This window comes from Pteropus vampyrus, unplaced genomic scaffold (genome assembly GCF_000151845.1).
Source record: "Pteropus vampyrus isolate Shadow unplaced genomic scaffold, Pvam_2.0 Scaffold56, whole genome shotgun sequence".
In the NCBI taxonomy this organism is placed as follows: domain Eukaryota; kingdom Metazoa; phylum Chordata; class Mammalia; order Chiroptera; family Pteropodidae; genus Pteropus; species Pteropus vampyrus.
In genome coordinates this window covers 5690452-5704439 of record NW_011888837.1, presented here as the reverse complement: position 1 = coordinate 5704439, position 13988 = coordinate 5690452, and the positions used below count along the sequence as shown (strand labels likewise).

At 34.9% G+C, this 13988-nt stretch overlaps 1 protein-coding gene and 1 long non-coding RNA gene across 3 annotated transcripts in view; both read right to left on the bottom strand.

Annotated features, from left to right (window-relative positions):
* LOC111739985 overlaps window positions 1–5209 on the bottom strand; it is a 52581-nt gene extending 47372 nt beyond the window's left edge. Inside the window, exon 1 of the long non-coding RNA XR_002780434.1 lies at window positions 4381–5209. This is a non-coding gene — a long non-coding RNA (uncharacterized LOC111739985). The remainder of the gene's footprint in view (window positions 1–4380) is intronic.
* A 3010-nt stretch (window positions 5210–8219) lies between these two features.
* Window positions 8220–13988, bottom strand: part of MRPL1 (mitochondrial ribosomal protein L1) — a 61020-nt gene continuing 55251 nt past the window's right edge. For both annotated transcript variants that reach the window (XM_023530887.1, XM_011360584.2), the window contains 2 exons: window positions 10363–10444; window positions 8220–8529 (listed from right to left, as the gene is read on the bottom strand). In XM_023530887.1, the coding sequence (XP_023386655.1) occupies window positions 8411–8529; window positions 10363–10444 (201 nt within the window). In that variant the 3' untranslated portion in view covers window positions 8220–8410. The remainder of the gene's footprint in view (window positions 8530–10362; window positions 10445–13988) is intronic.

Here is a 13988-nt window from a genome sequence, read left to right as displayed (position 1 = left end):
AATGGAGGCTAGTTGGGGGAATCACAGAAGTTTTGCTCTGTCTAATCAATCTGTTTACCATGGGAATCTGTTTATGTGTTTAATAAAATGAAATTGATACTTCTCCCCTCCAAAACTAAACAAGCAACATTTTTTTTTTGCACTTGAAGAATATTTACTATGTAAAAATACTTTTTAGACTAACGAAGTAAATATTTTGAGTTTAAAGAAATATAGTTATTGATTTCATAAAAATCACAGGAAACATCGAATAAATATTCAAGGAATGAATAGGCCTTAGAGACTTGTCAAGCCTCCTATCATTGCTACTATTTCTCCCTAAATATTCATCAGCGGTAGTGAGCTGGTATAGTGAGCATCTATTGGTTTTGCCTGCCCAGCACCCAGTAGCCCCTTCTTTTGGTAAAGGCACTTCATTACCTTGGGAAATTTCTTCTACCCTGCTACATGTACTTTGGGGAGATTATCAATTCTGCCTTCTCCTGACGAAGGAGTGGGCATGTAAACTAAACGAGGCCAAGCAGACTCTCTCCTCTTAGAATCTTGAGTGCAGTGACACAAGGTCAGAAAACGGAGCTGATTCACCTTGACAGTAGCTCTCTGGGGATACTTCCATTGATTCCTGCTACTTAGAACCCTTGAGCTGAGCTGCTTCCTACCCTTTTAAAGTACCAGTTATTTGGCTTTTCCTTAGATTCTGTGAATCAGCCCATATCCTTATAATACAGCCCTTCTCTTGTTAAGTCAGTCAGCCAATTTCGGTTGACTGTAATTGAAGAACTAACTGATACAGCTGCATCTAAATGCATACAATAAAAAGGTCATTACTACTTTGCAATAGTCCACGGTGCTTGTTTTGATTAACTTTGAGCCAAAATTTGCTTCTCTATAAAGTCCGCATTGGTCCTAGCTTATAGTATAAATATATTCTGACTTCTAAATGATACATATTTAAAAATTACTATCATTTATCCCCAAATACTTTCTCAGCAAAAGAACTAACTTTCTCATTTAAAGCATGTATGACTACTACAAAGTCACTAGAATGGCTATAATAAAAAGGACAGACAATTCTAAGTGTTGACAAAGATGAAGAGAAACTGGAACCCTCATGCATTACTGGAGGGAATGTAAAATGGTATAGCCACTTTGGAAAGCAGTTTATAAAATTTACATATTGATATAGTTTAGTTAATATTTTTAAATGGAATTTACAAAGAATCACCCACTTTAATGTCATCCTAGGCAATAATACCCATGAAATCATGGTCTTTATGTGCTACTTACATTTTCTTATAACACACTAAAGACCTATTAACTATTAATTTAAATGTGGTTTATCATCAAAATTCATTTCCTGTGCCGCTAATGATATATGTATTTCCTTTTGGGAAACACTAAGTTCCCCAAACACTAGGTTTGGGAAACACTATTTAAAAACGTGTATAAATTAATTCCATTAAAGCAATTACCAACTTAGAAAACAATAATATAAAGTCTTATGTAGGACATAATGAGATACAGAAAGTATAAGACCTTTCATTTAGCAAACACCTGGAAATTGATTTTGGTTGGCTTTTTTCAATTGAAAGTGACTAAATAGCAGGAGATATGGGAAACTTCAGAGACAAAATGTCTTCCTTCCTACTCTATATCCAACATGATCACAACCATGTTATTTTGGTTAAAAAAAAAAAAAAAAGATACCTCCACATAGAGAGAAGAAAAAAGGAAGTATAATAAAATATTAAGTGATTGTTAAGGAATTATAGGTCATTATTCTCTTTAAATTCTTCATTGTGTTCTTCCTTTCTCTACCTGTCAAATTTATTTAATAGGCTTCTATTTTTTTTAAATAAAACAATACAGTAAAACTTTAATTCCTTTGGATACCTTCAAATAAAAATTGAATGTTATCTCAATCTATTATTAGTTAAATTTCTATTTTTTTTAAATTTAAGTGATAATACCAATTTCCTTCTTATTTTTAAAAGTACTGTTATTTTATACAATTTTATGTGGCTGATTATGTTCCTATGTTCTGTAAGTTCTTAGAGCACTACAAATATTTTATGTTTTGTTCATAATTATATGAAAAAATTAATCCAAAAAAAACTAAATGCTCTCAATGGTCAGAATAGAATACAAAAAAAATCAAAGTTCTGAAAACTGGACCTACAATCTTCTTGTAATAATAGTCTGATTATTCTTAAAGCTCTATAGGTTAAGTGATATGATATACAGGATTTGCTTTTAATTACTCTAGCAGAGATGAGGACTAGGATAGAAGCAACTAGAACAACAGCATGATGTTGATAATTGCTGAAGCTGGGTGGTGAGTAAATTGGTGTTATTTTATTTTTTAAATTTTCTGTATATTTGAAAAATTCTATAAAAGTTAAAACATAAAAAATTTGCAGTATGCATTATTTTAGTGACACGTAAAGCAACTTCTGTAACATGCCCAAAATAGAACAAAAACAAAAAATATTCACTTCAAAACAAAGCTCCAAGTGGTCTATAAAGTATTTTTACTATTTTATTTGTATAGTCAAGTGAAGAAAATAATTATTTATCAATAAGTTGACTATTTTAAAATTGTATGAAAGGTTATTATTGCCACCTACTGGACACTGTGATTAACTACTTACTATATGAAAAAACCCACTACTGAATAGGTTCCCCTGTCCTACCCCAAGCATTTGGTCTTTAACTAGATAATGCTAACACCATTAAATGTATGTTTATATGTGTTTATATTAGTAATGTTAATAACATTATCTTACATCACTTCTAACAGTGTGAAATGCCATCTGCAAAAGGTGTATCATAAAATTTATGTTAGAAAGTACACTGGTGATCATCTTAAGTCCTTGTTTTACAGAAGATCCCAGATTTTGAATTGTTTCCCCATAGTTAAAACCTGGAATCTACATTATTTACTCATAGGGATAAACCAGAAAGCTAGAAACTAGTTCTGGCTCTTAAATATAGTTTTATCTTTCTGTCATCTCAGTCATTTAAAATCTTGACTTTTATTGCAAATTTTGCATCTTTTATAAGTTGGGTAATTGAATATACTAATGATTCTCAACCCTAATGTATCAGAATTACCTGTTAAACTTTTAAATAAAGTGACACTGGTACCAAAGCCAGAGATGTTTTTATCCGTCCATGTTTAAAAGAGCCATTAGCAGATACCAGTGGTTCTCAAAGTGTGGTCCCTGGACCAGCATCACCATCACCTGGGAACTTGTTAGAAATGTAAATTTTCAAGGTCCACCTCAGACTGCTGACTGGAATCCAGCAATTTGTGCTTGCAAGCCCTCCAGGTGATATGGATGCATACTAGTCTGAGAATCACTAGTATTTACTAAAAAATTTGTAAGTTTTTACTCTTTTAAATGTAAGATTTAATTTATTGCTAAGAGGAAGAAAATAGTAATACAAAAGAGATTTACAGTAAGACTAATCTATACAATTCTACTACTTTTCCAGAAGCATATCATTATAAACACTCAAAGCATATCATTATAAACACTCAGTTCTAGTTAGTCAATAGGAAGAATGCTCAAATGGAGGCAAGGAATGCTCTAAGGGCAGGAAATAAGTTATTCATAGGCCAGTTAATAAGACCCTGGAATGTTCTTGCCCAGAGCAAGTTTTCCAATCATATTTCTTTGTTCTGGTTTGTTCTGATCAAAAAGGCACCTTTAGCCATATCATACCTTTCAACCCAGAATGTCACTTCTAGAAATAGAGAGGAAAATAAATTATATCCAAAGATTTTCTCTAAGGTGTTGTAAATAATGGAGGGGGAGGGGCTTAAGCAAATTAAATGTTCCCAAATTGGGAAATGATTCCATTAATTTGAGCATCAACAGGATGGAATATTGTTCAACCATTAAAATGATGCTTTTTATATGAAATTTTAATTACCATGGGGAAATGCTTTATAAGATCACATGTATACATGTTCTGTCTTTCTCCCTGTCAAATGAAAAAAGACATTGGAAAGCATCAAAATATTAATGCTGGTTATCTATGAGTAGAATTAACAGTGATTTATAAAATATTAGTGTTTCTAAAATTATCAATAATGAGTATGCCTACTCTATTAATGAAAAGAAAATCTACAAATACAATACAAGAGCTTCTACTGTATGAGTTAGGATCTTCAAATACGATTAATTAGTAAGCTTTCAAAAGATGGTAATTGGGAGAGATTCAAGATGGCATAGAAGACAAAGGCTGTTCATGCCTCCTCTAGCAACCACACTAAAATTGTAACAGAACTACAGAGCAACCAGTACGAAGGAGTCATCAGAGATCTGGCTGAACAGAAGCCCTACAACTAGGTCACCTCAAATAACAAGTCACCTCAAAACGGTGGGCAGGGCAGAGATGCCAAATGGCCGGTCCCACAACAGAGAGTGATGGTCGAGAATCAGCAGGGTTATCTTGGCTGTGGAGCCCCCTCCCCACCTGAGGAGCATAGAGTCCAGTCCAGCTGGCTCCCCAGCTCAGGGTTCCAGTGCTGGAAAGAGAAGTCCCTACAACCTCTGGCTGTGAAAACCAGCGGTGTAGCTGTGTGAGTCAGGGTGCCGCGAGAAGCGTAGACTTTCCTCTTAAAGGGCCCACGCCCGGCCTTACTCGCTGACAGACTGCTCAAGGGGAACCAGGAACATATGGGAGGCACTGAGCTGTTGGGCTTCAGGGAAAGGGCTGGAGGGGTGGCTGGCTCCTGGACAGAGGTGCAAGCAGAAGCCATTGTTCCTCTGTTGAGCCCTCCCCACTCCCAGTCTGCAGACACAGGCACCATTAACCTATATAACACAGGTCGCTCCACCCAGGGGATTCCCTGAGACTCCACCTCTTCCAACTTGTGGGCCCATCGAAGCTGCTTCCAGTGATTTTATTCCATACAAATGGGCTGTCCTGGCTCCATCTGTGAACTTTCAGAAAATCTCTCAAAGGATTACAAACAAAAGCGGCAACATTTGGCCTTGACATGCCCTGTACCTCTTGCTGAGCAGCCCCAAACCCTGCACTAGTGGCAGCCAGCCTTGGTTTTGGACTTGATCCCTTGAGCCACCTAAAAGACCAGCATAGGTGGCAACCACATGTGGATTGCTTGGTGTCTCTTACTAGGCGGCCCTGGAGGTGCACTGGCTGCAGCTGAACTTGGCCTGCAGCTGGGCCCCTCTCAGGTCTGTGCCAAGGAGCCCCATGGCACACCTACTACATAAAGTCACTCTACTAAGATTGGGAGACTTAGGAGCCCTACCTAACACATAGAAACAGATAGAGGGAGGCAGCCAAAATGGGGAGACAAAAAAACATGTCCTACTTGAAAGAACAGAACAAAGCTTCAGAAAAAGAATTCACCAAAATGGAGACAAGCAATATACCAGATGAAGAGTTTAAAACACTGGTTATAAAGATGCTCAACAAACTTAAGAGAGGAATAGATGAACTCAGTAAGAACTTTAACAAAAAGATAAAAAATATAAAAATGTAAATGGAAATTACAAAAGGGAACCAGTCAGAAATGAAGAATAAAATATCTGAGATGAAGAGTATATTAGAGAGAATCAACAGAGAGGAGGAAGCAGAGGATCAAATCACCGATATAGAGGACGGTGTAGCAGAGGACACCCAATCAGAACGGCAACAAGAGAAAAAGATCCAAAATAATGAAGATACAAAGCCTATTGGATAACATCAAATGTAACAAGATTCACATCATAGGGGTACCAGGAGGAGAAAAAAAAGCAATAAGTTGAAAACCTATTTGAAGATAATGATGGCAAACTTCCCTAACCTGGTGAAGGAAATAGACATATAACCCCAGGAAGCTCAGAAAGTCCCCAAAAAGATGAACCCATGGAGGCCCACACCAAGACACATCATTATTAAAATTCTAAAGGTTAAATACAAAGAGAGAATCTTAAAAGCAGCAAGAGAAAGCAATTCGTTACCTACAAGGGAGCTCTCCTAAGAGTGGCAGCTGATTTCTCAAAAGAAACTTTGCAGGACAGAAAGGCTTGGCACAAAATATTCAAAGTGATGAAAACCCAGGATCTATAACCAAGATTACTTTATCCAGCAAAGCTATCATTTAGAGTTGAAGGACAGATAAACAGCTTCCCAGACAAGACAAAGCTAAAGGAGTTCATCATCACCAAGCCAGCATTACAAGAAATGTGGGAGAGACTTCGAGAAGAAAAAATATGTTGCAAAAATATGAATAAAGAATGGCAATTACTTATCTATTAATAAGTACTTCAAGTGAAAAATTAAGTACTCGAATCAACAGAGTGAGTGGCTGAATGGATAAGAAAACAAGACCCTTACATATGCTGCCTACAAGAGACTCATTTCAGATTAAAAGTCACTCACAGACTAAAAGGGGATGGGAAAAGATATTGCATAATGGACCTAAAGGATAGCGTGTTGAGTGGAGTAAGTCATATAGAGGGAGAAAAATGCCATATGATTGCATGTTTATGTAGAATCTAAAGAACAAAATGAACAAACAAACAAACAAACTCAGATACAGAGAACCTTCTGAGGGTTATCCGATAGGAGAGGGGTTCAGGGGGTCAGTGAAAACGGGAGAGGGGATTAAGATATACAAATTGGTAGTTATCGAGAGTCATGGAGATAGAAGTATAGCATAAGGAATATAGCCAATAAATTGTAATAACTATGTATGGTGTTAGAGGGCACTACATTTATTGGGGTGATCACTTTGTGAGTTATGTAGATGTCTAATAACTATGTTGTACACCTGAAACTAATATAGTATTGTATGCCAACTATAACTGGAAAATAAAAAAAATTATTATTATAAAAAAAAAGATAGTAATTGTGGGAAACGAATAGGTATCTTTTTCTATCCTGCTCTACTCTTTTCTCATCCCACTTCTTTCAACCCTTTACTTCCACTTTCTTCATATTGGCTATGCCACAACCTCATAATTAGATATTAAGAAAATGAAGTTTAATTATTCAATATTTTAAAATTTTAAAGTGTTCAGTTTAACAGTTTACCTCAGAATATATAAAAAGGAGGTAAAATAGTCTAACAGTTAAGAGAACAGACTTCAAAAACAAATCCAGCTTTGAATCTCACTTTGCCATTTATGGGACCTCATACTGGTTTCAATTTCCTTTTCTGAAAGATGGGAACAACATCCTCCTCACCAAACTGCTGTGAGGATGAAAAGAGAGGATGCATATAAAGCATAAGATAGTAGTAGGCCTGTAATGGAAGTTAACTGCTGTTACAGTTTTGTAGTTAATGTTACAGCTGTTTTTGGTAAATAGCCTTTAAATTTTAATTTTCCTATGGGAAAAAAGCATAGTGGGGTACAGTGGTTGTTCAGTCATTTGGACTTCCCAGATTACTAAAATTTCAAAAACAATATGGAAGGCCTATATGGAGCTGTCAAAATATTCTTTACAAAGTGAGTGTTATTAAAACTCACCAACAAATTTATCGGCACTATTATTTCATATAAGAAAAGGCATTTAAACATCCTCTAAAGAAATGGGAGACAGTCGCAGAATAAGGAAATCATTCCCAAGAAAGGACAGTTGGCAGTTGAATGCCAAAATTATTATTATTATTATTATTTTATTATTATTATTTTGTCACATACCAGTAAACACTAAAGGACCAATACTAATTTGTAAGCTGGCACTTGATGAAAGACACAACTTCTTAGCCTGATTCTTCATCCATAAATGAAGCTGTTCTATCCACCTCATGGCATGTTCATTCAATAAACACTAACCAAACCTATTACGTGCTATTAGCAGAGAATTCAGAATCAAATGAGGTTAAGTATATGAAAACACCACACACAGTGCCTCGTATATTGCAAAGCGCTATAAAACTAAGAAATACAAATATTATAGATTGATTCCTAAGAGAAAAACAAAGATTTCCTGCCCACTCATATTCTATATTCGTTATCACAAGTTACATCCAGAATCTTTTAGAATGAACATTTTCCATAATTTTTCTTTAGAAAATAGTCATATTTGTGATGTAGTTCATGACTCTGCCATTCTCTGTCTTATGAGGACTGAAGATGTTACTTTTCCCTCAGATGGTATGGCTCTCCATGGAAAGTTATTAAGCTAGAAATTGCTGCTGTAATTACCAGCATGTTGAATCTGAACTATAAGGAAGAAGATTTAACAGGATATAAAATGTAGACTCAGATAAAATTTTATTTTCTTATTTTTGAAAGTGTTGTAAGATTTTTCCAGTGTGAAAATTCACTTTTGAGCATGATGATCAAGAAATAACAAGATACCAAACATAGAAATTATACAGTTTTATAATTTTCTCTGTTGCTTCTTAATCCACTAAAAATAATTTCACAATACAACACTTTTAGGCAGCTTCTTGGTTGCTTTCTTTGGTTTCCACTTCTTTAGGCAACAAAGGCTCGACCTTTAATAACAAACCTTCACTAGTCGAACTTCGAAGAAAAGCTCGTACCACAAAGGGTCCTGGAAACAAAGACAAGAATCAACTTTCCACCTAATGTTGTGGATTCTGTGGCAGAAAACATGGTCAAGCTTTAAAATCTTTTCCTGAAATATGATGCAACCCTGGTAGAAATAAATCCAATGGTAGAAGATTCAGATTGAACTGTGCTATGTATGGATGCAAAGATCAATTCTGATTCTAATTCAGCTTATCGCCAGAAAAAAATCCTTGACCCACAGGACTAGACCTAAGAATATGAAAGGGACAAAGATGTAGCTAAGGCAGATGTCAACTACATTGGCCTAGATGGAGTATATAAGCTGTCTAGTAAATGACGCTGGTTTGGCTATAGCCACAATGGATATAATAAAACTTCATGGGGAGACTCCAGCCAAATTTCTTGATGTTAGTGGTGGCACTACAACCCATCAGTAACAGAAGCATTTAAGATTATCACTTTAGATAAAAAGGTACTGGCTATTCTGGTAAACATTTTTTTGGAGAAATCATGTGGTGTGACGTTATTGCACAGGGTATAGTCATGGCAGTAAAGGATCTGGAAATTAAAATACCTATTGTGGTATGGTTATAAGGTACACAAGTTGATGATGCTAAGGCACTAATAACAGACAGTGGACTTGAAATTCTTGCTTGTGATGATTTGGATGAAGCTGCTAAAATGGTTATAAAGCTCTGTGAAACAGTACCTTAGCCATGCAAGCCCAGGTAGATGTGAAATTTCAGTTGCCAATCGGATCTGAGAACCCAGTAGACGGCTGAAAGTGTTAAATGTGCTTTAAGTGTTAAAAATACTGTGTTCTGTATTATTATTGTTCTTTTTCTCTTTAAGTGTGTGACGACTGTAATTGCCACCTAGGCACAAAAACTTTTAAAAGCATTTGATCTGCATTTAATTCTACTGCTGAAAATGGACTATTTGTGTAAAGAATGTGTAATGCAGAAGAAATCTAGTTTCTTCTACTGCAGCCTCTTCTTTTTCACTTCTACAGAATGTCACTTGCAATATGCCAGTTTGTTATTGTTGGATACAACATTCTTCATTGATATGAGTCCTATGAATAAAGTAAATATGAAGATAAAGCTTCACTCTTTTGTGTTGAAATATATATCTAATAATTAGCCTCATTAGTAGAGCAATGTATTAAAAATTTTATGTAAGAAGTGTTTTCTTCAACACCAAATAAGTGTTTTCTTCAATTACTATCTATAAACAGAGCTTTCAAACCGTCTCCAGAATATTCAGGTATTTCAGTGAAATAACTTGTTAATTATTTGAACATTGTTTTAATCATTAGAAAACGATAACTGCAAGTCTTCACGATCCTGTGGTATTAAGAACAACCTGTAGGTTTGTATCAAATAAAGGTATATTTACTAAGGACTTGGCAAACAAAATTAACAATTTCGATTTAAGTTAGTAACACCTCCCCATGTGGGAAAAAAATAAGATTAAGAAAGGTAGTGCCAGTGACAAAGTGAATGGTCTGGCTTCACAATATTATTTCATAAATATAGTTTCTATTTAATGCCACTGTAAGTTTAGGCACCATGGTTACAATTTTCTTTCAAACTTTATTTTATTTAATGGTAAAAATAATGTGGGAATTTACAAAGGTTTCAAGAAGTAAAATATTTCCTTAACGTTAAAGAGGTCTCTCTAAACGACTACACTTGTAAATAAGATAATTAGGAACCCTTCAGAGAATTCACTTTTATTTATTTAATCCCTGGAAATACTGTTGCTATTGTAGTTGCATGTTGACTTGATTGTTTTCTTAATATTTTAAAAGTATCACAGGGCTATCAGGAAGTCTACCCAGCAAACCACTTACCCAAATTCAGCGGTCTGTGCCTACAAACTTCATTGATAACTGCTTGCAAATTGGCAGCTATCTGGTCACTTGACATATCTAGCTGAAAAGAAAGGGTATATAACATTAATGATGTGAAAGTGAGAAGACAGTAAAAATTTTGGTAACTGTATCAGTATTTACTCTAGGCAGTGTTCTCACATATTTAATTAAAATAAATTACCTATTAAGAGACTCTACTGTGAAAGAAAAACTTTCTATAACTCTTCTTTTAGAAAGCTACATTTACATGTCTTTACATGGCAAGAGTTAATTGCCTTACAGAACATATTACAGCAAAATATTTTGAAGTTGTTCCACTCGATTTCCAAGTAATTTCCCCAAAGCATATCCTGGGTCAGAATATACCACACCACACCTCATCCCTACCCTGAAGGAAGCAGTGATATTTTCTCTTGAAGTTATTTGTTGATTTACTTTTAAAGGAAAGTAAGAAAATGTTTAGAAATTAATGCTTTCTAGATCTAAAATAAAACTACTTGACTACACACATTCAGACAACACATATCTAACACAGAGACATTTTTAGGATGTTATACTAACACACTAAATATGGAATAACAATTATCTTGCTATTTAGCAAAAACTACAGTAAGTAAATATATATAGTGAATGAGACTTATTCATAAAACTCCTAAACCAAGCTCACAGCTTTGGAAAGTCCTTGCGTTTATAATTCAAATTCAAACATGTTGTTATTCTTAAACATACCAGTTAAAACCAGATATTACATTCCAACATTTAGAGAATTTTGCACTTTGCCAAATGAATCAATTTCTTAAAATCCATATAAAACTTAAAACAGCACAATGGGCAAAATTCACACAGTGAGAGTTCAAGTTTAAACAAGATTCCTACTTTCCAATGACTCTGAGACCATTGTGAGAAATGTGCCACGTTAGCATAAAGAGAATTCCTCCTGAAAAAAATTATTCTCATCATCATTTATTCAACACACTCTTGCGTGTAATGCAAAACCAAACCCTAAATGAGAAGGTTTGGCCATGATTGAAGGAATTTTCACTTTATGTCAATCTATAAGTGAAAGTTCTGGGAAGGAATAAATCAAGCAATGCTTAGTTCACCTCACTAAGTCCTCAGACCTTACAGACTTTAATTTGCATTGAAGTAAGCAGTACACTGCAAACAAGGCATCTTATATTTATTATGTTAAAAACAAAACATAACAAAACAAAAAGCCAAGATATCAACATGTGTTCCTGTCTCCTTTCATTTCCTTCTTAATTCTTCGGTTTACCTCAAAGTGTCCTTATTATCGATGATAGTAACCACTACACATCTAATAAATTCCTTTACCTTCTGTTAAAGACCTATACCTACCTTAATTTTGGGATAGTAAGAGATACAAGAAAAAGATGTCCAACATATCTTTTTAATACATTAATCTATACTATTATACTATATACACTAAACTTACCAGATTGTTATAACTATTTTATACTTTGTGAGAACTTATACTGCCATTCCTACAGTAAGCTAAAATAACAACACAGCTTTAGAAATGGAAAATAATTACTTCCCCTGCAACTTTATTAGACTGACTTTAATGATTTCATTAAGTTTTAAAATACATAATTTTAAAAATTATATTATCAAAATTATATTACCTCTAATCTTTACTATGAGTACTATGTCTTCCACTAAAGTTTAAAATTTTTATAGCCATAATATTTCATTTTACTTTTTCTTTCAGATATTGTGCAAAATTATATATTTTATAATTTTGTTATATATTTTATGGGCATAATTGACTACTTAATTGGCTGTGGATGACAAGCTAGCTATGCACAAAAACAAAGTGTATAGATGCATGAGAATTTTGGGGGGCAGATACTGATCTAAAGATAATTCATGAAAGCAGCATTTGCAAATTTCTCTACCTACATCTCAGTTACTCTGCATTTCCAATAGTGTTTTCCCATGCAAGAACGTTTTGTGGTCTTATGAAGGCAAGGATGACCATTTTGAGGAGACAATGTTACCTGTTAGGTTCTCAACAGCAAAGCATAAGACTTGGTACAGCAGGGGGGAAAAAAAACAAAACAAAACCAGGGATTGGTCGACCTTGAAGGGGATATCGAATTATGTTAAACACCATATTTGTGTGTGCATACATGTGTGTATTTGAATATATACTAGTCACAATACTATGTTTAGCTAAAGGGATTATCCACTGCAGAAAGTTATTCCTCATTCTGTAGCAGAGATATTTTCAAGAAAAGACTGCTTTAATAAATCCTACCTTCTGCTTAACATCCTTTATTATGTCAGAAATAATACCTTAAGACGACTACATGGAAGACTTACCAAAGATATCAGGGTGGTGGGTCACTGGATACAGGTGAACTCTATGTCTATTTCTTTGTTTGAACTGTCATATTTTCCTCTTTCCATGCAATTCCTAACTTTTGTCTTCAATCACTTTCTACCATTATGAGAAAACTAAAAAACAGGGGTTCTTAACCATTTTTGTCCCTTTGAGATTCAGATGTATGCAGGGCAAATTGTAGTCATGAACGTGTCTAAGGCAGTGATTCTTAAATGTTTTTCAGCTTATCAAACCTTGTTCCAGAAAAATGCACACAGGCACACACAAAAAAATTAGCCTACATCTTCATGGATTCGCTGGTTAAAAGAAAGGGGAAGAGAGAACAAAGGCTCTTGAGGAAAATGTGTCAGTTAAAAGAGATATCTGGGGCACACTGAGAATTGCCAGTACAGAAGTAAGTCTATTCGAATATTTTGGGGGACTAAGAGCTACAATGTGGAAAAAGGATTCAACTTAATTTTTTTAGAAAGGACAGAACTAAACAAAAATAGCAAAGTATATATACATGATTATTAAACAATCATATGATCTTCCTAAAGTGGCTAGCTTCTGTCACTGTAAATGTACTGATAACCTCTAGATGACTGATCATCTCTAAATAAAAACTACAGATAGGACTACTACTTTGGATAAGCATTTGTTAGAACATCTGACCTCCAAAATCCCAAGTGCAATGTTCTAAGATGAAGTAAAGAGTGGCCTAGCATATGGTTTCTAAAAATGAGCCAATACTCTTAATCTCCATGACTCCTAACAGTCTAAACCAAGAAAAGATAATCTGTGTGTCTCCTATACAATATTAGGAAAGTAATCATTGATTAAGCAACTGCTTATTGGGTTTAACTCTTAGTCAAGCTCCATTCTAAGTATTACAGATATACTACCATTCATGTCTCCCAAGACCTATACTATTTTATAGGTTCCTTTCCCAAGTTCCCCTCTCTCCTTGATCTCCCCAGTACTTTCTGGTTCCCGGAGGCTTTCCGTTTTGGCACTCTGCCCAAAAGCTGGGGTTTTATTTACCTCATTTTGCCACTTACTTTGTGCAACTGTTTCTGTAGTAGGGTCCAACAGAGGAAAAAAAGCAAAAGCAGCATGCGCCACCTTCTTATGACCACAGATTCCTCAATCAGAAAGGAAGGCTCCCCCTACTCGAAGTTTTAGATATCTGCATTCTCCTCTGCACTCACTGCCACTGCTAGAAGCCACGGTCTCTACTTCTCAAGCCTAAAGTAGA